The 24,084-nt window shown below is 44.3% G+C and overlaps 1 protein-coding gene across 1 annotated transcript in view; it reads left to right on the top strand.

Moving 5' to 3' along the window:
• Positions 1-24,084, top strand: part of ano3 (anoctamin 3) — a 599,584-nt gene that overhangs the window by 565,133 nt on the left and 10,367 nt on the right. Inside the window, exons 25-27 of the mRNA XM_041198368.1 lie at positions 9,276-9,423; positions 16,057-16,137; positions 20,776-20,881. Of these exons, the coding sequence (XP_041054302.1) occupies positions 9,276-9,423; positions 16,057-16,137; positions 20,776-20,881 (335 nt within the window). The remainder of the gene's footprint in view (positions 1-9,275; positions 9,424-16,056; positions 16,138-20,775; positions 20,882-24,084) is intronic.

The following is a 24,084-nucleotide window of genomic DNA, read 5'->3' as shown; positions in this document are numbered from 1 at the left end:
ATAAAATATTTGTTCTAATGAGGCTTTATTTAGTTGTAGGAATATAAATATAGTAAATGTTTTTAATTTATGGGAGTGGTTTTTCAATATGGTGAAATCTGCATTAGACACTTCAAACTTTATCTTATACAACTTTATCTTATCTCATAGCTGCATGGGTCCTGAGGTTTGCCCATGGTGATACTGTTATGATCCCAGCTGATATTACTACTGGACAAGTCAGATCCTAGAGTGAAACCTGGCTTGATAGATCTTAACTTCTTTTTTTAGAAACCGTGGAGGTAAGTTACTGAACAAATTCACAGGAGTCAGCTGATGAGCTTTTAACAAAAAGAATAAAATATTTATTAAACAAGAAAAATAAACTAGAAAAATATTCAAATATTCATGATTCCTTCACCCCACCTATATGTTTACGGACATACAAAGTCGGAAAGATAGAACCATTTATCATGTCTATCTTATACTCTAATATTCAGGGTAAGTATGCGGTATATGTGAACCAACTGGCGAATTGTGGTCAGACACATCACATTCCAAAATAAATGACAGATGCAGCCAAAGCAGATTCTATGAATTTCTCAACAACCCACACAAGCACTTGTCACATAGTGAGCCTACCAGTCTCACTGAAATTCTGTCTTTCTCACATGGGTTTCCGATCTCCGCATTGCTCCTACTCAAACGGTTTCAACAAGGATCCTTGTCCAGAGTTTCAGTCTCGCCTTCTGAGATTCCTTTCCTCTGGATCTCCGTGTACACTCAAGCTTCACCTTCCAAGCACACTTTCAAATCTTTGGCCATGCCAAGCAGAATACCACTGCTCCACTATGTTTGTTCCTGTGACCCGCAGCATGGAGCCACCAAATTTGGCTGCCTCCTCAGATCTTTTGGGCTTCTCTCAAGCCCACTTTGCTTCAAGTCTGCCCTCCGCAGCTCTTTTATTTATTTTCTCTCTCCAACTCACCCCAGCCCCAACAGGGCTATCTGTCACTTGTTCTTATGTTTTGTTTTCACAGAGCGCTGAAACTTGTTCTGCTATTAAAACATTCTGCTAGCTTACCCTGATGCCACTTTCAACACCCTCTTTAGTCTTTAACACTGCCATTAATGCTCCCTTTGTTTTGAGTCCATGACATCTTTGCCAAACTTCTCATGAGTTCCCACTTATCCCTGACACACTATTTTGCTCCAACCTACTTAACCCACTCTTAAACGGTATAAAACCCATCACATTTCTACCTGTTTTCAGTTCTGAAGAAGAGTCATACAGACTTGAAACATTAACTCTGTTTCTTTCTCCAAAGATGCTGCCAGACCAGCTGAGCTTTTCCAGTATTTTGTGTTTTTATCTCCACAGCGCTTTCTTTAACTTGGAGTCTATTTTGCTGCTCCTATTGTTTTTCATGACTCAACGGGCTCTATCTCTGATCCCTGTCCTTGTCGCTGCCTGGGCCCTTCTTCTGGGACTCCTTTCCGATCCACTCCCTGGTTTGGGACCTTCTTCTTGGTTTGGGATCTTCTCTTTGTCCCCCTCCCCATTCTGTTCACCAGAACACCTCTCCATGGCGCTCCTGTTCAGATCATCTAACCTTCAGTTTCATGCCATTTCATGAACGGGCATGAAGTTGCAGAAGATGACGTTAGGCGCATGCCCCAACGCCATCGCGTACTCGCGCAGTATTTTGATCAGCAAACGCATGCAAAAGTCCGAAGAGTGCCTGCCAACAATTAAGAGGGCACTTAAGCCCATTAACAGGCCAACTGTAAGCGATTTCTTTGTAGCCCGCCCAACCTTACAGTTGGTGAATGGGCCAATCGGCCAGACGGGCTTTACATTTTTGATCAACCCTCACCCAAGGACGGGATGAAATCTCTGTCAGGATTTAAAATATAGAGAAACATCTGGTGACTTTTTTTATGAGGTCTGCTTTCAGGTGTTTGAATGTGCTGCATGGACATTTTTATGCAGCATTTTTGGGTTCTCTTTTATTAATTGGATTTCTGCAGCTCCCTGAGGCATCTGTCTGCCTTTGGGGAGATCAGTGGAAGCAATCACCAGCACCCAAGGTGACATCAGCGACCACCCTTAATGGCAGTGCTGAGACTTTCTCCGGGCGTGTTGCATGCTAGTTGGCCTTTAATTGACGAGTGCAAAATTCAGGCCATGAAAATGGATGAACTGCGCACGTGCGGCCATTCTTCAAAATCATGATTTAGGTAAGTAGTTTTGGGTTTGCTAACAAAAGTGGGTGAGTTGGTATTGTAGATGTAAGAGCAAAGGGGGTGATGGGGAGCATGGGTTGACATGAATTGACATTAAGTTGGCATAGCAGCTATCAAGGGCAGTGGGAGATGTGTGGAAGGGCATAGGCTGGAAAAGGGGCTATAAAGGGCCATGGGAGGTGGGAGCTTAGGTTGACATAGAGTCTATAAAGGGCAATGGGGGTGGGGTTGGAAGGGCATAGGCTATGAAGGAGCTATGAAGGTCCATGGCTGGGTGTGTGGAGGAGCATACATTGGCATGGTGTGTATGAGGTGTTAGACTGGGTGGATGGGAGGCATGAGGTGGCATGGGTTGGCAAAATTGGGCATGGGAAGTGTGTGGGAGTGAGGGGGGATGAGGACTGGAGGGATGTTTCATATTTTAATTTTTAGTTTTAAACTTTGGACACAGTGCCAGAGCCCCCACGCAACCCTTCCAACCCAGCCCACCTCCGCACTCGACATCCACCTCAGTTCTTCCTGGGTCACCTGCCCTGACTCCTCATCCAGCCTGCACAGCAAACCCCCCATCACCCACCACCACCCACCCACTGCCACCCACCACCACTCCCCTGCTCCCCACCCGCCCCACACCACCGGATCGAAAACCCAACGTCTGGGCAGCCATTTTTAAAGAACAGGTTTGAGGAGCTGGAATTCTTCCGTCTCTGCGCACCTGACCTGGGAGCGACAATGTGTGTCTTGGATACGATGACAAAAGGTGTTTGGTGCAGCGGAGCCGTATTTCAGCAAAAACAACTAAAGCATTCAGGGAAGAGAAGATGAAAGAGAGTTGGCGGACGACAGAATAAAATTAGTTGTCAAATTGTCACTGCGGCAGCACCATGTTGTACAATTCCGAGCCTTTTGCAAAACTGGACTCTCTTCCTGTCATTTTTGTACAGTCCCGTCCAATATTAAACAAAGTTTCTTTCTTTGTGTATTCATCGATGGTGATATGATACTTGCTGGATCTGCAGGAATTGGAAATCTCAATTTTAACAGGGTTCGGGGGACTGGAAAGGGTTGCCTTTGAACATTGTTTAATGGGACGAACGGGCCTTGTGTTTCCCATATTTGTGGTTGCTGCATTAAGCTCCATTTTACATTTTGTACGTTCTAAATTAGGTTTCCTACTGGTACCTATACAATCATAGATCCTTTTTTTTTTTGCTTTATTTGTTCGTAGGGTGCGGGCATTTATTGCCCATCCCTAATTGCCTTTGTTCTGAGGGCATTTTTTTGTAAAAGAGTTAACTACCTTGCTGTGAGTCTGAAGTCACACGTAAGCCAGACCGGGTAAAAGTGGCAGATTTCCTTCCCTAAAGAACATTAGTGAATCAGATGTTTTTTTTGTGGTCATCAATAAGGCTTTAATTCCAGTTTTTGAAAAATTGGTATTTGAACCCAGGATTCCCCAGAGAATTACCCTGGGTTTCTGGAATACTAGTGCAGTGATAATACCACTATGCCACTACCTCCCCCTTATTGTTATTTTATCCCATTCAGCAGCATTGGCACTTTATCTACTAGATACAAACTCACTCACCAATTCGTTGATAGGAATATGTGAAGTATTGTTGTTTTCAAGCAGCTGTGCGATTCCCTTTCAAAAATATTTAGGGTCCTTGATTCAACAACAATTTGTGAATTTCAAATTCTGGCTTTCCCCTATGTAAGTATTTTTTTTGACGTAATTCTTTTTGTTCTTGATTTTGTCGAACTTACCATCTGGGAAGACAATGATGTCTCTGACAGTCTACGCATTAGGTGCTAGCTTTATATTCAGGAAAAGTATGATCACAGAATCACAGAATTGTTACAGTGTAGAAGGAGGCCTTTCAGCCCATCGTGATTGCACTGGCTCTCTGAGCGTTTTAACTTAGTACCAATCTCCTGCCTTTTATCCTTAACCCTGTACATTGTTTCTATTTAAATAATCATCAAGTGTCCTCTTGAATGCCTCAATTGAACCTGCCTCCACCACATTTCCAGCCAGTGCATTCCAAACCCTAACTATTCGCTGTATGAAAAAGTTTTTTCTCAACTCGCATTTGCTTCTTTTGCAAAACAGTTTAAAACTGTACCCTCTGGTTCTCGATCTGTTTACAAGCGGGAACAGTTTCTCCCTATCTACTCTGTCCAGACCTCTCATGATTTTGAAAACCTCTATCAAATTTCTGCTTAGCCTTCTCCTCTCCAAGGAAAGCCGCCCCAACTCCTCCAATATTTCCTCATAACTGAAGTGTCTCATCCCTGGAGTCATTTTCGTATGCCTCTTCTGCATTCTCTCCAATGCGTTCACATCCTTCCTATAGTGTGGCACCCAGAACTGTACACAATACTCCAGCTGAGGTCTAACCAGTGTTTTATATAAATTCGTCATCACCTCTCTGCTCTTGTACTCTATGCCCCTTTTAATGAAGCCTAGAATACTGTATGCTTCAGAAACAGCTCTCTCTACCTGTCCTGCCACCTTTAATGACTTATGTACATTTACGCTCAGGTCTCTCTGCTCCTGCACACCCTTTAGGATAGTATCCTTTATTTTATACTGTCTCTCTATATTCTTCGTACCAAAGTGTATCACTTCACACTTCTCCACATTGAACTTCATCTGCCACCTATCTGCCCACTCCACCATTGTGTCAATGTCCTTTTGAAGTTCTACATTGTCCTCCTCACAGGTTACAATTTTCTCAAGTTTTGTGTCATCCACAAACTTTGAGATTGTCCCCTGCACACCAAGATCTCAATCATTTATATATATCAGGAAAAGCAAGGGTCCCAATACCAACTCCTGGGGAACTCCACTACAAACATTCTTCCAGCCTGAAAAATACCCATTAACCGTTACTTTCTGTTTTCTATCCCTCAGCCAATTTTGTATCTACGTTGCTACTGTCCCTTTTGTTCCATGACCTATAACATTCCTCACAAGCCTGTTGTGTGGCACTGTATCGAACGCCTTTTAGAAATCCATGTACACTACATCAAAGGCCTTGCCCTCATCAACCATCTCTGTTACCTCTTCAAAAAGCTCCAGCAAGTTAGTTAGACATGATTTCCCTTTAACAAATCCATGCTGACTCTTCCAAATCAATCCAAATATTTTCCATGTGACCCTTAATTTTATTCCTAATAATTGTTTCTAGAAGTTTCCCCACCACCGAAGTTAAACCGACTGGTCTGCAATCGCAGGGCAGATCTTTACAACCTTTTTTGAACAAGGGAGTAATGTTTGCAATTCTCCAGTCCTCCGGCATCTCCCCCGAATCCCCTGAGGTCGATGCCTCTGCAATTTCCACTCTCACTTCCTTCAATATTCTTGGAAGCATCTCATCCAGTCCCTGTGCCTTATCAACGTATCAACAGCTACCAACAGCTTACCTCCTCCTTATCAAGTTTGAAACATTCTAGTGACTGAGTTTCCTTCTCTGTCACCACGGCCTGGGCAGCATCTGCCTCATAGTTAAAGACAGATGCAAAGCATTAATTTAACACTTCAGTGTCTTGTCTTTATGTGTAAACCCCCTTTTTAGCCCCTATTCAGCCCTATTTCCCCTTCTTATGTTCTTAAAGACTACTTTGGGATTTCATTTTATATTAGCTGCCAGTCCTTTCCTCATAATCCCTCTTCCCTTCTCGAATTTGCTTTCTCACATCCCTTCTGAACCTTCTGTATTCAGCTTGGTTCTCAGTTGTATTTGCTACTTGACACGTGTCATAAGCACACTTTTTCTTTAACTTAATTTCTATCTCCTTTGTCATCCAGGGAGCTCTGGATTTGTTTGCCCTACCCTTCCCTTTTGAGGGAACATCCCTTGGCTGTGCCAAACCATCTCCTCTTTGAAAGTAGCCCATTGATTGTTCAGCTACTGTTTTACCCGCCAACCTTTGCTTCCAGTCTATCCAGCCCAGCTCCGTTCTTGCTCCATTGAAGTCCGCTCTCTGCCAGTTGATTATTCTTACTCTGGATTGACCAATGTCATTTTCCACCATCATCCTAAACCTTATGATACAATGTTCACTGTCCCCTAAATGTTCCTCCACTGTCACTTGATCTACTTGGCCCACCTCATTCCCAAGAACCAGGTCTAGCAGTGCCTCCTTTCTTGTTGGACTGGACACATATTGCTGTAGGAAATTCTCCTGAACACAATCTAGGAACGCCTGTACCTCACTGCCCTTACACTATCACTATCCCAGTCTATATACGGATAATTAAAGTCCCCCATCATAACTAATCTATGATGTTTATACGTTTCTGAGATTTGCAGATTTGTTGCTCTATTTCCTTCCCACTAGCTGGTGGTCCGTATGTTACACTGAGCAATGTAATTGCACCCTTCTTATTCCTTAGCTCTAGCCAACTCAATTCTATCTTTGGATCTTCTGGCACATTCTCTCTCTACAGTAATACTTTCCCTAACCAAAAACACCACCCCTCCTGCTTTATTCCCTTTCCTGTCTTTTCTGAATACTTTGTAACCAGGCATATTTAACAACCAGATCTGACCTCCCTTAAATCAGGTCTTTACTGTCGCCACAATGTCATAATCCCACAAGGCAAACTGTGCCTATTAACTATACTCCGTGCAGTGTAACCTTGATTTAGACTTCATTACTTGCTCCCTTACTCCGACACCATCTATTAACTTACTATCCTCTATTTTATTGTTTTTGCCTTTCCCAGCATTCCATGCACCCTGGTATCACTTTATGATATTCCCTCCTGGTTTCCACACCCGTGTTGAGTTAGCTTAAACCCTCCTCAACAGCATTAGCAGAATGACTCGCAAGGAACTCAGTCCTGCCTCTGTTCAGATGCAACCCATCCGGCCTGTACAGGTGCCATCTCCTCCAGACCCAGTCCCAGTGTCCCAGGAACCTAAAGCCCTCCCTCCTGCGCAATCTTTCCAGCCAGGCATTCAACTGCCTTATCCTTCTATTTCAGTACTCACTGGCATGTGGCACCAGGAGTAATCTGGAGATTACTCCTTTAGAGGTCCTGTTTGCAAATTTCCTACCTAGCTCCCTAAATTCCAATTGCAGGACCACATCCCCCTTCCTACCTATGTCGTTAGTACCAATGTGGACCATAACCTCTGGCTGTTCACCCTCCCCCACAAGAATGTCCTGCAGGCCCTTCTGTAGCATCCTTGACCCTAGTACCAGGGAGGCAACAAACCATCCTGGAGTCACATCGACGACCGCAGAAAAGCCTGTCTGCTCCCTTACCTAAAGAATCCCCTATCAGTATTGCCCTTCCACTCCTCTTCCTCCTCTCCTGTATAGCTGGGCCACCCATGGTGCCATGGTCTTGGCTCTTGCTGCACTCCTCCAAGGATCCATCGCCCTCACCGACATCCAGAATGGAAAAGCGGTTCGTGAGCGGGCTCTCTGGGGAATCCTGTACTACCTGCCTGTTTCTCTTGGAATGCCAGGCAGTCACCCATTCCCTATTTGTCTGCTTGCCCCTTGCTTGCGGTGCGACCACCTCTCTGAATGTGCTATCCACGTAGTTCTCTGCTTCAGTGACTCCAGCCACTGCTTGAGCTCTGAAACGCGGAGCTCAACCTTGTGCATCCGATGACGCTTCCTACACGTGGGCTCGTCTGGGTCATGAGAAGTGTCCATGACTCCTCACATGTCACAGGACAGGCATTCCGCTTGGCTGAGCTGTCCTGCCATGTCTTACCCTTAAACTTTTAAATCACTTTTTAACTTTAACTTTAGTTATTTTTACTTACTTTAATTTACATTAACCTTACTCTTGTACTATTAACTATAAACTGAAGATTAGTAGAAAGTTGAAATTCTTCACCCTTACTCACAAATCAGCTCCCTCTCCTGTACCGAGAGATTCTTACTTTCCCTGTGCTTGTTTAGAAATTTACATTTCTGTATTCACACTGTTTTCAATCTCACGACTGTCTCTCCACTTGGCTGTTTTATCTCCTGAACTCATGTTGTTTTATGTCCTGCACTATTGCTGTTTTATCCTCTGAACGCTCATGCTTTTATCTCCCGAACTTTCACTGTTTTATCTTCTAAACTGTTGCTGTTTTATCCCCGAATTATCGTTGTTTTATCTCCCAAACTCTCACTGTTTTATCTCCCGACCTTTTGCTGTTTTATCTTCTGAACTCTCTCGCTGTTTTACCTCCTGAGCTCTCGCTGTTTTACCTCCTGAACTCTCGCTGTTTTATCTCCTGAGCTCTTGGTTTTTTATCTCCTGAAGATGGATTTCAAAATCACATTGTGGGTCAGATCATAAACATTTAAGAGTGAAATGCATCAAATTAAATTACAATTCTAAACCAATCTGACTTCAAGTCAAAAAAGAGGGGCCTGAGGCATATGACTTGCAGCTTTTTATATAGACATTGACCTTGTACTTCAGTCTTTTGTAGGGCAGATTAGCCATATTAAATATCAATAACTGGAATATTCTGTTTGTTACATTTGTGAATGAAAATGTGTAAAGTTGTCTTGCTGTAATTGCGACTGCAATGCGTAGCTGAAACAGCAGATGGTGTGCTTTTATGGCATTGAATGATCCACCAGATCGATTAAAATGGACAATAGCTAAATAGTTCTCCATCAACTTTCTGAAAGCTTACTTAGAGCCTTGGTCCGTTTAAGTATTAGAGACATGGCTACACACTGGCTAAAGGTACGCATAACAGCTGGTTTTGAAAGGTTTATTAAGATCTGGTTACACTGGATGTACAGAACACAACACCAGGCGTGGACTAATTGATATTTTATACAGACGACAGTTCAAGTTACAAAAAGGTAGAACGACAGTTGTCAAAAAGAAACCAGGTTGATATCTTTTCCATGTGAGCCATTTGAGTTTATTTAAAATTCATCATGTCATAGCTTCCGTTGCTGATTTATGTGTTGAATAGTCACATTTTATGCATTAATCCTTCACTGCAGTATCACGTGGCAGATATCAGAAAGAGGAATATTATAAAGAGTGATTTTTTTTTTGTTACTAGGAATCTGGTATGGAATTTTGGAAGGAATCGGAGTACTTGCTGTGATCACCAATGCTTTTGTGATTGCCATCACCTCGGATTATATTCCTCGCTTTGTCTACGCATTCAAATATGGTCCTTGTGCAGACCAGGGATACACGCAAGAAAAGTATTACACTTTCCTATACTTCTATCCATATCTAAATTGAAACAACCTGTTATTATATTGTATGTGTTCTTGGAGGATTCCTAGTTGGTTCATTAAAAAGCGGGCAATGTTTTTTTTTCAAACAGCGGTCAACGGGGGCTGTCCATCCTTCACATTTGGGAGCTCAACAAAAATAATTTAACATACCACCTCGAGCTAACTGATTGTAATTGAGACTATTGCTCTCTTATGTCGCAGTGTTAAAATCAATTCAAGAGCTCAATATGAGGGGAGGTGCTAGTGGCATAGTGGTATTGTCATTGGACCATAATCTATGGTAATGCTCTGGGGATGTGGGTTCAAATCCCACTATGATAGATGGTGAAATTTGAGTTCAATAAAAAAACATAGAATTAAAAGTCTAATGATGATCAAAATTGGGAGAGCTGTCTCACAGGTGAGTCAAGCAACTGCCTGACATCGTTGTATTCATGAAATCATACCTTACCTTATAGACACCTCCATCACCAATCCCAGGACAGACCCAGCAGAGGTGGTGGCAAGTGGTATACAGGTGGGGAGGGAGTCTCATGGCATCAAGGGCAAGGAAACCGCCTGCTGAATGCCACGTACTGCTGACCCTCAGCTGATGAACAAGTATTCCTCCATGTTGAACACCACCTGGAGGAAGAACTGAGGGTGACAAGGGTGCAGAATGTTCTCTGGATGGGGGACTGCAATGTCCATCACTGAGAATGACTCAGTAGCACCACTACAGGCCAAATCCTAAAGAACATGGCTGCTAGACTGGGTCTGTGGCAGATGGTGAGAACAAAAAAAGGGAAATACATAACTGACCTCATCCTCACCAACCTGCCTGCTGCAGATACACCTGCCCACGACAGTATCAATAGGAGTGACCACTGCACAGTCATTGTGGAGATGAAGTCCTGTCCTCACATTGAGGATACCCTCCATCGTGTTGTGCAGCACTACCACCATGCTAAAAAGGATAGGTTTCAAACAGATCCAGCAACCATGAGGCCATCAGCAGCAGCAGAATTATACTTAACCACATGGCCTAGCACATCCTGCACTCTACCATTACCACCAAACCAGGGGATCAACCCTGACTCAATGAAGAGTGCAGTAGGGGATGCCAGGAGCAGCACCAGGCACACCTAAAGATGAGATGTCAACCTGCTGAAGTTATGACACAGGACTACTTGCATGCCAAACAGCATAAGCAGCAAGCAATAGACAGAGCTAAGCAATTCCACAACCAACAGATCAGATCTAAGCTCTGCAGTCCTGCCACATCCAGTCGTGAATGGTGGTGGACAATTAAACCACTCACTGGAGGAGGAGGCTCCACAAATATCCCCATCCTCAATGATTAGGGGAGCCCAGCACATCAGTACAAAAGATAAGGCTGAAGCATTTGCAATAACCATTAGCCAGAAGTGCCATCTTGACCTCCTCCAGAGGTCCCCAGCATCAGCCAATTCGATTCACGCCACACCGGCTGGATACTGCAAAAGACTGGCCCCTGAGAATATTCCAGCAATAGTACTGAAGACTTGTGCTCCAGTACTTGCCGCACCCCTAGCCAAGCTGTTCCAGTACAGCTACAACACTGGCATCTACCTGGTAATGTGGAAAATTGCCCAGGTATGTCCTGTACACAAGAAGCAGGACAAATCCAACCCAGCCAATTGTTACCCCAGCAGCCTACTCTTGATCATCAGTAAAGTGATGGAAAGGGTCATCAACAGGGCTATCAAGCAGGACTTGCTTAGCATTAACCTGCTCACTGACACTCAGTTTGGCTTTTGCTAGATTCAGTCAGCTCCTGACCTTATTACAGCCTTGGCTCAAACCCTGACAAAAGAGCTGAATGCTTGAGGTGAGTTGAGGTGAGGGAGAGTGACTGCCCTTAACATCAAGGCAGCATTTAACCAGGTGTGGCATCAAGGAGCCATACCAAAATTGGAGTCAATGTGAATCAGTAGGAAAACTCTCAACTGGTTGGGGTCATACCTAGCACAAAAGAAGATGGTTGAGGTTGTTGGAGTCCAATCATCCCATTTCCAGGACATCACTGCAGGAGTTGCTCAGGGTAGTGACCTCGGCCCAACTATCTTCAGCTGCTTCATCAGTGACCTTCCTTCCATAAGTAGGGATGTTCAGCACCATTCACAACTCCTCAGACACTGAAGCAGTCCATGTCCAAATGCAGCATGATCTGGACAATATCCAAGCTTGGGCTGACAAGTGGCAAGTTACATTTGTACCATGCAAGTGCCTGGCAATGACCATCTCCGACAAGAGAGAACCTAACCCTTGCCCCTTGACATCCAATGGCATTGCCATCGCCGATTTCCCCACTATCAACATCCTCGGGGTTACCATTGACCAGAAACTGAATTAGACTGGCCATATAAATACTGTGGCTACAAGAGCAGGTCAGAGGCTAGGAACCCTGTGGTGAGTAACTCACCTCCTGACTCCCCAAAGCCTGTCCATGTTCTACAAGGCTAAAGTCAGGGGTGTGATGAAATACTCTGTTGTTGCCTGGATGAGTGCAGCTCCAACAACACTCGAGAATCTTGACACTGTCCAGGACAAAGCAGCCCTGCTTGATTGGTATCCCATTCACAAACATTCACTCCCTCCACCACAGTAGCAGCAGTGTGTACCATCTAAAAGACATACTGCAGAAACACACCAAAGCTCCTTAGACAGCACCTTCCAAGCTCACGACCATCTGGAAGGATGAGGGCAGCAGATACATGGGAACACCGACACCTGGAGGTTCCCCTCCAAGCCACTGACAATATTGACTTGGAAATATATCACCATTCCTTCATTGTCGCTGGGTCAAAGTGCTGGATTTCCTTTCCTAACAGCACTGTGGGTGTACCTACACAACATGAACTGCAGCAGTTCAAGAAGTTAGCTTACCACCACCTTTTCAAGAGCAATTAGGGGTGGGCAATAAATAATTGCCTAGCCAATGATGCCCACGTTTCCTTTTATTCATTTACAGGATGTGGGCTTCTCTGGCTAGGGCCGCATTTACTGCCCATCCCTAATTGCCCTTAAGAAAGTGGTGGTGAGCTGTCTTCTTGAAGCGCTGCAGTCCATGAGGTGTAGGCACACCCACAGTGATATTAGGTAGGCAGTTCCAGGTTTTGACCCAGCAACAGTAAAGGAATGAGAAAAGTCTCCAACAGCATTCACGAAGCTTGACATCATCCAGAACAAAGCAGCCCGCTTAATTGGCACTCCATCCACAAACATTCGTTCCCTAAACCGATGATGCACAGTAGTAGCAGTGTGTACCATCTACAAGATGCATTACAGGAACTCACCAAGTCTCCTTAGACAGTACCTTCCAAACCCACGACCACTACCATCTGGAAGGACAGAGGCAGCAATTACATAGGAATACCACCACCTGGAAGTTCCCCTCAAGCCACTCACCATCCTAATTTGAAACTATGTTACTATTCCATCACTAATGCTGGGTCAAAATCCTGGTAATCCCTCCCTAACAACACTGTGGGTGTACCTACACTCATGGACTGCAATGGCTCAAGAAGGCAACTCACCACCACCTTCTCAAGGGCAACTAGGGATGGGTAATCAATGCTGGCCTAGCCAGTGATGCCACATCCCATGGAAGAGGAGGTGGTGGCTTAGTGGTATTGTCACTGGACTAATAATCTAGAGACCCAGGGTAATGGAGACCTGGGTTCAAATCCCACCATGGCAGATGGTGAAATTTGAATTCAACTAATCTGGAATTAAAAAGCCTGATGATGGAAGCCATTAACTATCTAGCTCACTAATGTCCTTTAGGAAAGAGGATCTGCTGTCCTTACCTAACCCTAATGTAACTTGAGACCCATAGCAATGTGGTTGACTCTTAAATGCTGACTGAACATGAGCAATTAGGCAGTGACACCTGTATCTCAAGAACAATGGTACAATTAAGCATCCTATTAACGTAGTCATCTGTATGTTTTTTGATTTTCTTAGTGTGGATGGTAGAAACAGACAGTCACATATCAATATTAAAATTTGTCTGGCTGTATACCAGGGGCTGTACCTTCCGGTCAGTAAGTGGGGGTGGGGCTCGCTCGCCAACGTGTAAAATGACACAGGGTGACATCGGGCAGGTGTCCAAACGTCACCCCACATCATTCACATTCTCAGGTCAGCGGGCGCGTAGCCAACTCCACGGGCTTCTGAAAAAGCATGAAAGCTCATCCTCAGGCGGGATAAGGTTCCATGAGGATTTAAAAATCTCACAATGTTTTAAAATAAAAGTTATGGATACGCCCCGACTCACGGGACAGTGTCACATGAGGGGACATGGCAAGGAGTTTTTTTTTCCTCAGCTTTATTTAAAGTTTAAAATGTGAGCCGATCTCCCAGAGGCAGCACTTTGCCTCAGGAAGATCCTTGCGATCTTCTGTTTGCATGTGCGTAAGAGCGCAATCCCGGCTGAGGGAATCCCACCCCACCCCACCCCTCCGCCCGCACAGGGAGCGCATAGTGCTTCCTGGCGGACGTCATGCTGGGCAGGCCTTAATTGGCCCACCCACCACGTAAAATGGCGGCGCGCCCCTGAACAGGGATGCTGATCAGAAGCCCACCCGCACCTGCTCCCACACTTCCCCCCTAACGGGGGGACAATGCTGCCCCAGCCTTCAGGTAGGGTGGAGTTACTGGGCTGCTGTGAATTTTGACCCCATGTTAAAATGTCCATAATATTTTGCCAGGTGCATGTTGTTAATCCCTCTTCATGATAATTCAGTCCAGTAGCGAGTTAGCATATGACCAAAATGCTTTTGCTACATTCGACATGTTTTAAGTATAGTTACATTGTAAAATCCCCGTGACTTCTGTTCCATTATATCTAAAATGCCAGAGCTGGAAATCGAGGGGATAAAGGACAGTGAGTGCTAGCAACTCCCACCATCAGGAGAACACCATGTATAGCTTCTAATATATTTTACTCATGTAACTATCAGAACTACCCACAACATCTGGTGAGAAAAAAGAAAATATTAGACCTAAAAAATTGGCCTTAAAAATCATACAAATTAGTCAATCCTCCTTAGAGATGCCTGGGATAAATCGGAAGATGTGTTTTATGAGACTAGAAGCATTTTAGCAAGTCTTTCGAAGGCCCATAAAATTTTCATTGCTGTAAACAAGAATTTTCCAAGGTCAAAGAGAGGGGATTCTCTTTATGCAAGTTTATCTTACTCAAGTAGCTAATCTGTGATTTTTCTCTTGCACAGAACGTTGCATTTATGACCTGAAGTGTGTTTGAAATAGAGATAGAAAATAGAAAATTTAGATTGCCTGATACAGTGGGATTGCTTCCACCTTGTGGATGCTCAGTCATTCAATGCCTTTTGTCTCCTGGGTATGCAATCAAAAGATGTGTTTAATTGAAAAATTCCCTGCAGCCCATTAAACCTCATTCCTTTTTGCTATTTCCCCATTGGATTTCTAAATTAGTCCAGTGTCTTGATATCAATCACCCTTCCTGGAAAACCTTTCCAGTTGTCATTTTCTTTTATATTAGTTCTCAGGTTGTGGGCTGTACTAACAGAGTCACATTTATTGTCCATCCCTAATTGCCCTAAGATGGGGCTGGGGCTGAAGGTGTTTTCCATGAATTTGTGCAGTCCTTGTGGTGCAGATGTTCCTATACTGGGCCAGGATTTCCCCTGTTGGGGGTGAAGTTGAAGGGCGGGCGTGCACAGGCGCACTTCTGATTGGCGCCCCGATTGTGGGCCAATTAAGGCCCGCACAGCGTGACGCACACCTGGAAGCGCTATGCGCTCCGTGTGCAGGCGGGGGTGGTGGTTGCCTGAGTTGGGGCCTGCGCTTTTCCGTGCATGCACGCAAAAGAGCACAGAAATCTCCCCGAGGCACAGAGCTGCCTCTGGGAGATTAGTTTAAGTGCAAAACTATTTAATAAAGGAAAAAAAAATTAAGACTCGTGCCCTCATGTGAAACTGTCACATGAACTGCCTATTAATTTTATTAAAAAATGTTTACAAGACTTTAAAAACCTTCATGAAACCTCATCCCGCCTGTGGATGAGGTCCCATGAAAAATGCGAAGGCCGCCTGGGCTCTCCGCCTGCCCGACAACCTTAAGTTGGACGAGCAGCTCAGTTTATTGATTTAATTGATGGTTAACTGGCCTTAATAGGCCTTTGACAGCCGACTCGGGTGCGCGCCCACCGAACTGAAAGTCTGAATGACGTGCGGTGATGTTGGGACACACGCCCGACATCACCGCGCATCATTTTACGGCCCTGCCCCCGCTCGCCGAGCTAAAGATTATGCCCATGGAATAGAAACTGTTGAACTGAGCAGGGATATTGCACACTAACCTCAGAAAGAAAGGTTTAGTTCTTAAACTTTTCGAGGGTTAAGATCTTGTACTCCAATCCTGTTCATTAATCTGGCCTGGTAACTGAGAAGCTTAACGGGAACTGAATAAATCCTTTTGGGGTTTAAAGACTATGAACTGAGTACCTCTCACACATGTGAGGCCTAACGTGTTGCATAATTAGTGCTACTTTCCACAGATACATGACATGTTCAATTTTCTTTTTTGCAGATGCTTGAAAGGCTATGTCAATGGCAGCTTGTCCTTCTTCAATAAGAGTGACTTTGGCACAAAGGATAGAGGCTACTGCAGGTGAATATAATTCTGTCAAACAAAGGAGATTGTTTTTTTTTCCCCCTCTATCCACTACAGACTTCTCAAATATAAATGGTGTGAGGGCAAATAAGTGGCATCCAACAAGTAGTCAGTAACAAATTATTAATGGATATTACAACAGTTATTCAATTATTTGCCTGATTCCCCCATCTCCACTTTTCTGGTTACCTGACATCGCTGATTATGAGCATGAGATGATCTGAAGGAAATTATAAATGGCCCTCAGAGAACACAGTGCATTCCTCCTGGTCAGTCAGCAAGGGATATACTCAAGGGGTGGTGTTTACTTTGCTGAGACCCTGAGCGAAGGTTCAGTTTGGGGACTGGGTCCACTTCGGACCCCTCACTGTGTGATCACCTGGCTCCAATGCTGTCCCTGGCTTTGCTGATGATGGAAAGATCCACATAGAACAGTTGTACTAAAACAAAGTGTAATAGAGCTGAGGAACTCAGCCTGGGCCCTACTTGCAATGAGATGTAACAAATTAGTTTCTGCACCCTATCTCCCCCACCCCTGGCCCCGCCATCAAATTTGGAGGGTTTAGCATTATGGTCCGTATTTTGCGACCACAGATGAAGGGAGAATACGAGGCACCAGTCTGGAGAAAAAGATGCCCGCAAAGATTTAGAAGGCTTTAGGGTATAGATTTCATCTATTCTGTCTGATATGATTTTGAATTTGGTGCCATTTATGGGAAATCCATGGCATCCAGCAAAGGGGAAGGCTGTTCGTTCAATTGGATTAAAGAATTCCCACAGACAGCAATGCAGGAAGTGAAATGCATGGAATATAGCTCACGTTTTAATCAATTTTCCGGTGGCAAAGTAAGAATTGGGACATACGCATTGGTTAAAGGAGAAACTGAAATATCATAAACTTCAAACAAAAAACTAAAATATTTTTTATTATTTCAAAAGTCATGCAATTTTTACATGTTTTTCAGAGGGAATGAGATTCTACACACATAAAATTAGCCTTCTCAGGCCAACGTAGCTGTTCAGCAATAATTATGATGTAGTATGCCATTAAAAACTCATTTATACCTCATTTAACAATAATTGTTTTTCACAGCAAGAAGCTTCTTCTTTGTCCCTATTTCTTTCCTGTGCCTAAGTGGCACACGAGGCAGACAAAGCACTTGCTTATACCTGTTTCCATGGCCAGTTTGTCCTGAAATAGGTCACCGGAATGCCAACAGAGGCTATAGTTTGAAGGGTGCCATCCTACATCAAGCATGGTTGACCAGGAGACTTTCCCACTCTAACTGCCACAGGCATATTTGAAGGATTTATAGGTTAAGAATCAACCTGTTTGGCTACATCATGGATGCAGCTTCCACAGCCATCAAGTCTTGGGATGGGACTCAAACCTGGAGCTTCTGGCTCAGAGTTGGAGCCGTCACCCACTGCGCCACGAGACCTCACTTACAGCAAGCATAGCACATAGAAATTTGAAGTTAACCTCAATTTACAGACTCTGTGTTGATTACATCTACAAAGACTGCAGCAGTGTACCCCATGGAGGAGCAGAATATCACCGACAGAAACTTCAAGGCTTCCATGCTTAACTGGTGCATGTGCAGTGGCCAGATGTTGCTGCCAGTTTTACACATTAATGACAGCAAGCGCTGACAGCTTCACCATCACCGCAATCGCAAATTATAGGACAATAATTCTAACTCTTCAGGTTAAGCCAGGCAAATTAGAACGTTCCTGAACATAAAAGCTTAAATCAATCAATATCCAGTTGGTAAGGCAAGCAGCCTTCCAACTGGTGGTGCTAAGTTGCAATAGATCTTCATTAGTTGCTCTTCATCTAAAATTGCAGCTAAGTCCACAATAAAGAATTTTAGTGCAAAGGTAGTTTCTTATATTTAATATATGTTTAATATTTCCTTTTTTTTTTCTTTTGCTGTTGTTAATAAGACTGACTGGAGGTTTTCCAGCTGGGAGCCCCCAGTGGGAAAATGTGTTGGAACATTAGTCACTCAGCCAATGATTTACCATGCATTTACTAACATGCATACCTAATATGTGCCGGGAGCAGTGAAGTACAAAATCTCTACTTCCCTGTCACCATTTCAGGCTTTTAAAGGATTTGTAAAGGAGGGAGCGGCTAACATTTGTACTTGGACAACATTTGCTTTCACAGTTATTGCCATAGAAAGGATAAGAGGCTGAAGGAAAGAGTATCAAGAGAGTGACTAATGCAAGTCAAATGTGTGTGAAATTAGATTTCATTATTCATTACATGGGTTGAGAGGTAAACAAGGTTAACGGGGCAGTTTCTAGAGAGACAGTAAATTGCAGAAAGATTGAATTTTATTAAGGAAAGCTGGAAATAGTCAGCTGGTAGTACAGCAGTTAATCATGGCTGAAAAAAGAGACATGCTGTTGAAGCTTTCTGTCTTCCACTCATCAAGGCAGACAAAAGAATACCAAATTTCAAAGGGAAGAACAATTTGTACTACACGAGAAAAGGGTGCTGATTGGTTGGCAAGTGGTCAAAGCGTTTCCATGGAGATTGCACCAGGGAACAGTTATTCCCCAAGTTTTTGTTTAAATTCAAAGAAGGCAGATTGACTCTGATTGACTGAGACCTTGCTATGGTGAATGCATCAGGGAATGCAAACAGAAAGAACGTGTCCAGGCATTGTGCCTTTTTCAATGAAACAAAAACTTGGGAGACAATGAGTCCTACACAAACTCAGATCCTGCTTTTGGTCCCAGCAATGGGACTGTCCAACCTGCTCAGAAAATTCCGGCCCATTTGCCAGTTCACCGAGAAGTGTAGCTGAGTGGAGTACAGTCCAGGCAATGCTCTTGCTTCCATTTCTGCCGTGCAGCAGTGTTCTAATACATTGAAGCCCACTACAAACATATTATTCACAAGTTAGAATGGGAAATTTCAGCTTCTGGCACAGTAAATGTTAAATCCATCACTTCAGTGTGTGCTCTATACTGATGCTGTTCCGGTTTGGACATCATTCCTGGATCTTATGGTCAGCAGCAAAGCAACAATGTCAGTGCTGCCCTTGAATAAAGCTGCCCACAAAGATCTAGCAGTCTCTTAGGCATGGATTTGTCTTTTCCAGGTATTAATTTGAATCTGATAGCAAGTCATAGGGTTACGCTGGCATCCAGCAAGTGATGTTATTAATCAGTCAATCATATTGAAGAATTTTCACAGACAGCAAACCAGGAAGTAAAATGCACAAATTATCCTTCATTTTTTGTGTATTTTACTAAGAGTGAAATAAATATTGGGAGTGGCATATTAGAAGCTAAAGTATCATAAAAAAACTTCAAAGAAACAACTTTTATTAAAACTAAAAAAGAACTCCATAATTTTTTATTATGCCTATATAAAATTTTCATTTCAGGGCCAGAGAGGCTCTTGAGCAATAGTCATGATTTATTATGCTGTTAAAAACGGCTAGGATTTCCAGATCGGCGAGCGGGGGGTGGAGGGGGGGTGCCATGGGTGGGGGGGGGGGGGAGGGGGCCGCTCGCCGACACGTAAAATAATGCAGGATGATGTCGGGCGGAACTCCTGACGTCACCCTGCCCCAATTCAATTTTCAGGTAGGCGGGGGCTCAGCCGAATCAGCTGTGCGCCCGCAGACCTGTCAACCACCAATTGAGGCCATTGACAAACTCATTAAAGTAATTAGTAGACCTGTCCGTCCAACCTTAAGGTTGGCGGGCAGGCCAGGAGCCCTGGCGGGCATTAGAAAAAGCATAAAACCTCATCCACGGGCGGGATGGGGTTTCATGTAGGTTTTCAAAAAATGTAATAAGATCTTTGAAAATGATGGACATGTCCCAACTCATGTGACAGTGTCAATGAGGGCACATGTCAAGGAAATTTTTGTTCTTTTTTTAACATGTCTTAGCCTGGAGCCAATCTCCCCGAGGCTGCACTTAGCCTCAGGGAGAAGAGTGCGCTCTTCGGTGTGCGTGTGCAAAAGAGCGCATCCTTGGCTCAGGGAACCCCCCGCCCACATAGGGAGCACATAGCACTTCCTGGTGGACGCCACGCTGGGCGGGCCTTAATTGGCCCGCCCACATAAAATGGTGGCATGCCCCCAATCAGAGGTGCGCTTCCATGCACCCGCTTCTAAACCTCCGCCCCCCCCCCCCCCCCCCGGAAAAAGGGGGAAAATTCTGCCCAATGTTACCATGTGGACAGGGACATTCTCATCAGTTCAGTGAAATCTCGAAGATTGCTGCTTGCAGGGATTTCAACACTGCACGATACAGAAGATCAGCAGCTCCCAGATTTGTGTATTTAATTGAAGTTGCTGTCAACTTTGTGATCGTGATGACAGCATCCGCTGACAGTTTTGCCTTCATTGCATCAGCAAAATTGAGGCCACCCTTCTGTTTTCACACCGTTATTTCCATCTTCCTTATCCAGCAGTAGCACCATAAACCAAAAGATCTAGAAATCTGTCAACGAAGCTAAGATAGCTGGATTTAAACTGTAAACACCAGAAGCTAACCAACAAGGCTTCCAGAATCCAAAATAATAGCTATTGCCTTGGCTTAAACAGACCAAACGGTTAATCACTTGTAGCAACTTGTGGTTTCTAACTACTTTCTTGCTTCAAGGTACAGAGACTACAGAGCTCCTCCGTGGGATCGCAATCGATATGAGTTCACGTTACAATTCTGGCACGTTCTAGCTGCACGTTTGGCTTTCATCATCGTGTTTGAGGTCAGTCAAGTAATTTATGTCTCTATGCGATTGAACAATGTTGCTGTTCGTGGCGTCACTGTATCACAGAAACTTTATGTTGAGCAAGCTGTGTCAATTTAATGGCTATCTATCATTTAAAATGTAAAACATTTCTGTAGATACAGTGTTAGACTGATCAAAGTTAGTATATATAGTGAATGTAGCATGCTTGAAGGAACGTGTGACTTGGGGCCTATGGCCTATGAAGCTCTCTACCACCATGGGTTTCTTCGCCTCATGTCTGGGTCTGTTGTAGATGAATTATTGCAGAATGGTTGCTGTGATTAGACAATACCCCCATTGTCATTTTATCATGCAGTTACTAGGAGAGCAGAAGGTAAACTAAATGGAGCATAGTCTTTTCTCCTTCTCACAATTTCTGTGTTCCTATATAGTGATAAGCCTACCTGACTTCTCAATTACATTCTTTCTGTAGGCGTACACGATGCTAACAACCTCGAGACTGTGTTGTGCAGCACCCGTGACAATTTATCTCAAACGTAAAGATTTCAGGTCTATGTTCCTCAGCCCACCTTTTCCCATCACTAATGGTCGCTCCAGGGGTGGAATATTGCGCTGGTCAGCCGGGCGCGCGCCCGATCCAAACGAGGGTAAAATGACGCGCGACGATGTCGGGCGAGTGTCCCGGCATCACTACGCGCTCGCGCAATGTTTCGGTCAGTGCAGTGGGTCAGCCACCAGCCCGCTGGCGATTAAGGGGCCTCTGAAGGCCCTTAAGGAACTAATGGACTTGAATTTTCTGCTGCCCGTCCAACCGTTCGGTTGGCAGGTGGGCAAAAAGGCCAAGCGGCCTCTGCATTTTTGGCGGAACCTCGTGGGGTGAGGTTCCGTCCAGTGATTTCTTAAAAAAATTAAAACTTTTTGTGCTCATATTTCACATGTCCCTGCTCATGTGACAGAGCCACTTGAAGGGGGGGGGGGGCATGTTTTCATTACTTTAAAATACTTTATTTATCCGGACAAAAATCTTTAGCGTGTAATCCACGTGGGGGCCCGATCGCGGGCAACGGTGAGCTTCGTGCCCGCTCCCAGGCCCGCTCGCTGCAGCTGCCCGAAGAGAGCAAGATTCTGTCCCACATTTCTAATTTGCCTTCCATTGGACACCACTTCTCCTTTATACTGAAGTCAATGGAAGGGAGGATTGGTTTGGTTACTTGAGTGACCAATTCGATATCACCAATCGTACGCCATTGCCCAAAGTTAATATGACTCACACTGTCACATTTTTGCCACACTTTCTGTGTCAACTTCCCCTGTTAGAAATCCCTGCATCCTAATTTAGGTTGAATTTTACCTATTGTTACGATCCCAGCTGATGTTATTACTGGGCAAGTCAGACCGTCAAATAGAGCCTGGCTTGATGGATCATATTTTTTTTTAAATTTTTGACGACAGAGGGTACTCACTGAAACAGGTTTACAGGAACCTGCTGTTAACTTTTTTAACAAAAAAGATAAAACATTTATTAAAGAAGAAGCATTAACTATATTACGCTAGACAACGAAAAGATTTCAAAACAGACACCAAGAGAAAAAAATGATTCAGACGCACACTATCCCATTTATCCCAGCAAGACCCTGGCAGACGCAACATCCTATGAGGAGGTACCACTATTTCCACACCAAGGCTAGAGCTGGTTTAGTTGTAAAGGGGTTTCTTTTCCACTAGACTTCTGAACATTCACTAGAAGTCCTTTCATAATTGGTATCTGCAGGTAACTTAATCTAAATTCATTATTACTTTGGAAAAAAATATTCCCCCCAATAGGGGGAGGGGTTGCAGGGGGAGTGCAGGAGCAGGCACAGGCAGGCTTGCCTCCGATCAGTGCCCCCTATTGGGGGCGTGCTGCCATTTTAAGTGGGCGGGCCAATTAAGGCCCAACTAGCGTGATGTCCGCTAGGAAGCCCTATGCGCTGCCTGTGCGGGCAGGTTCTTTCATGCATGCGCACAAAAGATCGCACTCATCGCCCTGAGGCTAAGTGCTGCCTCGGGGAGGTCGCCTCTGAATTAAAACTTTTAAGACAAATGTTTAAAAAATTTCTCTGACATGTCCCCTCATGTGACACTGTCACATGAGTTGGGACGTGTCCATCGCTTTTACTCAAACCTTTATTAAATTTTTTAGAAACCTCATCCCGCCCGTGGACGAGGTTTCATGCTTTTTTCGAAGCCCGCCAGGGCTCTCGGCCTGCCCGCTGACCTTAAGGTTGGACAGACAGCCCTGTCAATTACCTGAATTGGTTTATTAATGGCCTCAATAGGCCGTTGACAAGTCGGCGGCCGCGCACCTGACTCGGCTGCGCCCCCGCTGACCTGAAAATGGAAGTGAGGCGGGGTGGCATCAGGAATTCCGCTTGACGTCATCCCGCATCATTTTAGGCGTCGGAGAGTGGGCCCCTCCCCCGCACACCGACCGGAAGATCCTCTCCTTTAACTTTAGAGCAATACATGTGAGTTCCTTATCAGCCTGGCATCGTTTCCAGCTAGAGAGTGTCTTAGACCTTTCCTGTCTTCACTCTGTGATACACTCATACCAACTGAAACTAAAAGCTGCTTTTAATGTCTCTCCCTATATCTCTGTGGGTCCCTCTCTGATCCCCTGTCGTTAGGCAACAGGACAGTTTTTCTCCACTTTATTTTTGTTTTAACTTCCCTAATCTACTAACCCCTAGGTAACCCATCTTTTCATTTTAAACCTCATTAAAAAGGCATGTATATAAACAGGCACAGACTTGCTGGCTCCATCTCGAGGCGTAAAATTCTACCCCGTAGAATGATACAGCACAAAAGAAGGATATTCACTCCATCATGCCTGTGCCAGCTCATCACTGGAGCTATTCAGTTAACCCCCTTAGCCCTATATATGTAAAAAAAATTTCCTTCAAGTGTTTAACTAATTCCCTTTTGAGATTTATAATTGAATCTGCTTCCACCACCCTTTCAGGCAGCGCATCCCAGAGTTGAACAACTCACTGTGCCTCATGTCGCCTCTGATTCTTTTGTCAATCACTTCATATCATTGTTCTTTGGTTACTAATCTTTCTGCCATTGGAAACAGTTTCTCCTTATTATTACTCTGTCACAATCACCAATGATTTTGTACAGCTCTATCTCATCTCTCTTCAGTTTTTTTAGTTTTGCCACATTACTGAAGTCATCAT

The sequence above is a fragment of the Carcharodon carcharias genome, chromosome 10, assembly GCF_017639515.1.
Source record: "Carcharodon carcharias isolate sCarCar2 chromosome 10, sCarCar2.pri, whole genome shotgun sequence".
Classification (NCBI taxonomy): domain Eukaryota; kingdom Metazoa; phylum Chordata; class Chondrichthyes; order Lamniformes; family Lamnidae; genus Carcharodon; species Carcharodon carcharias.
Note: the sequence above shows the minus strand (reverse complement) of the source record. Positions and strands in the feature narration are given on the sequence as shown.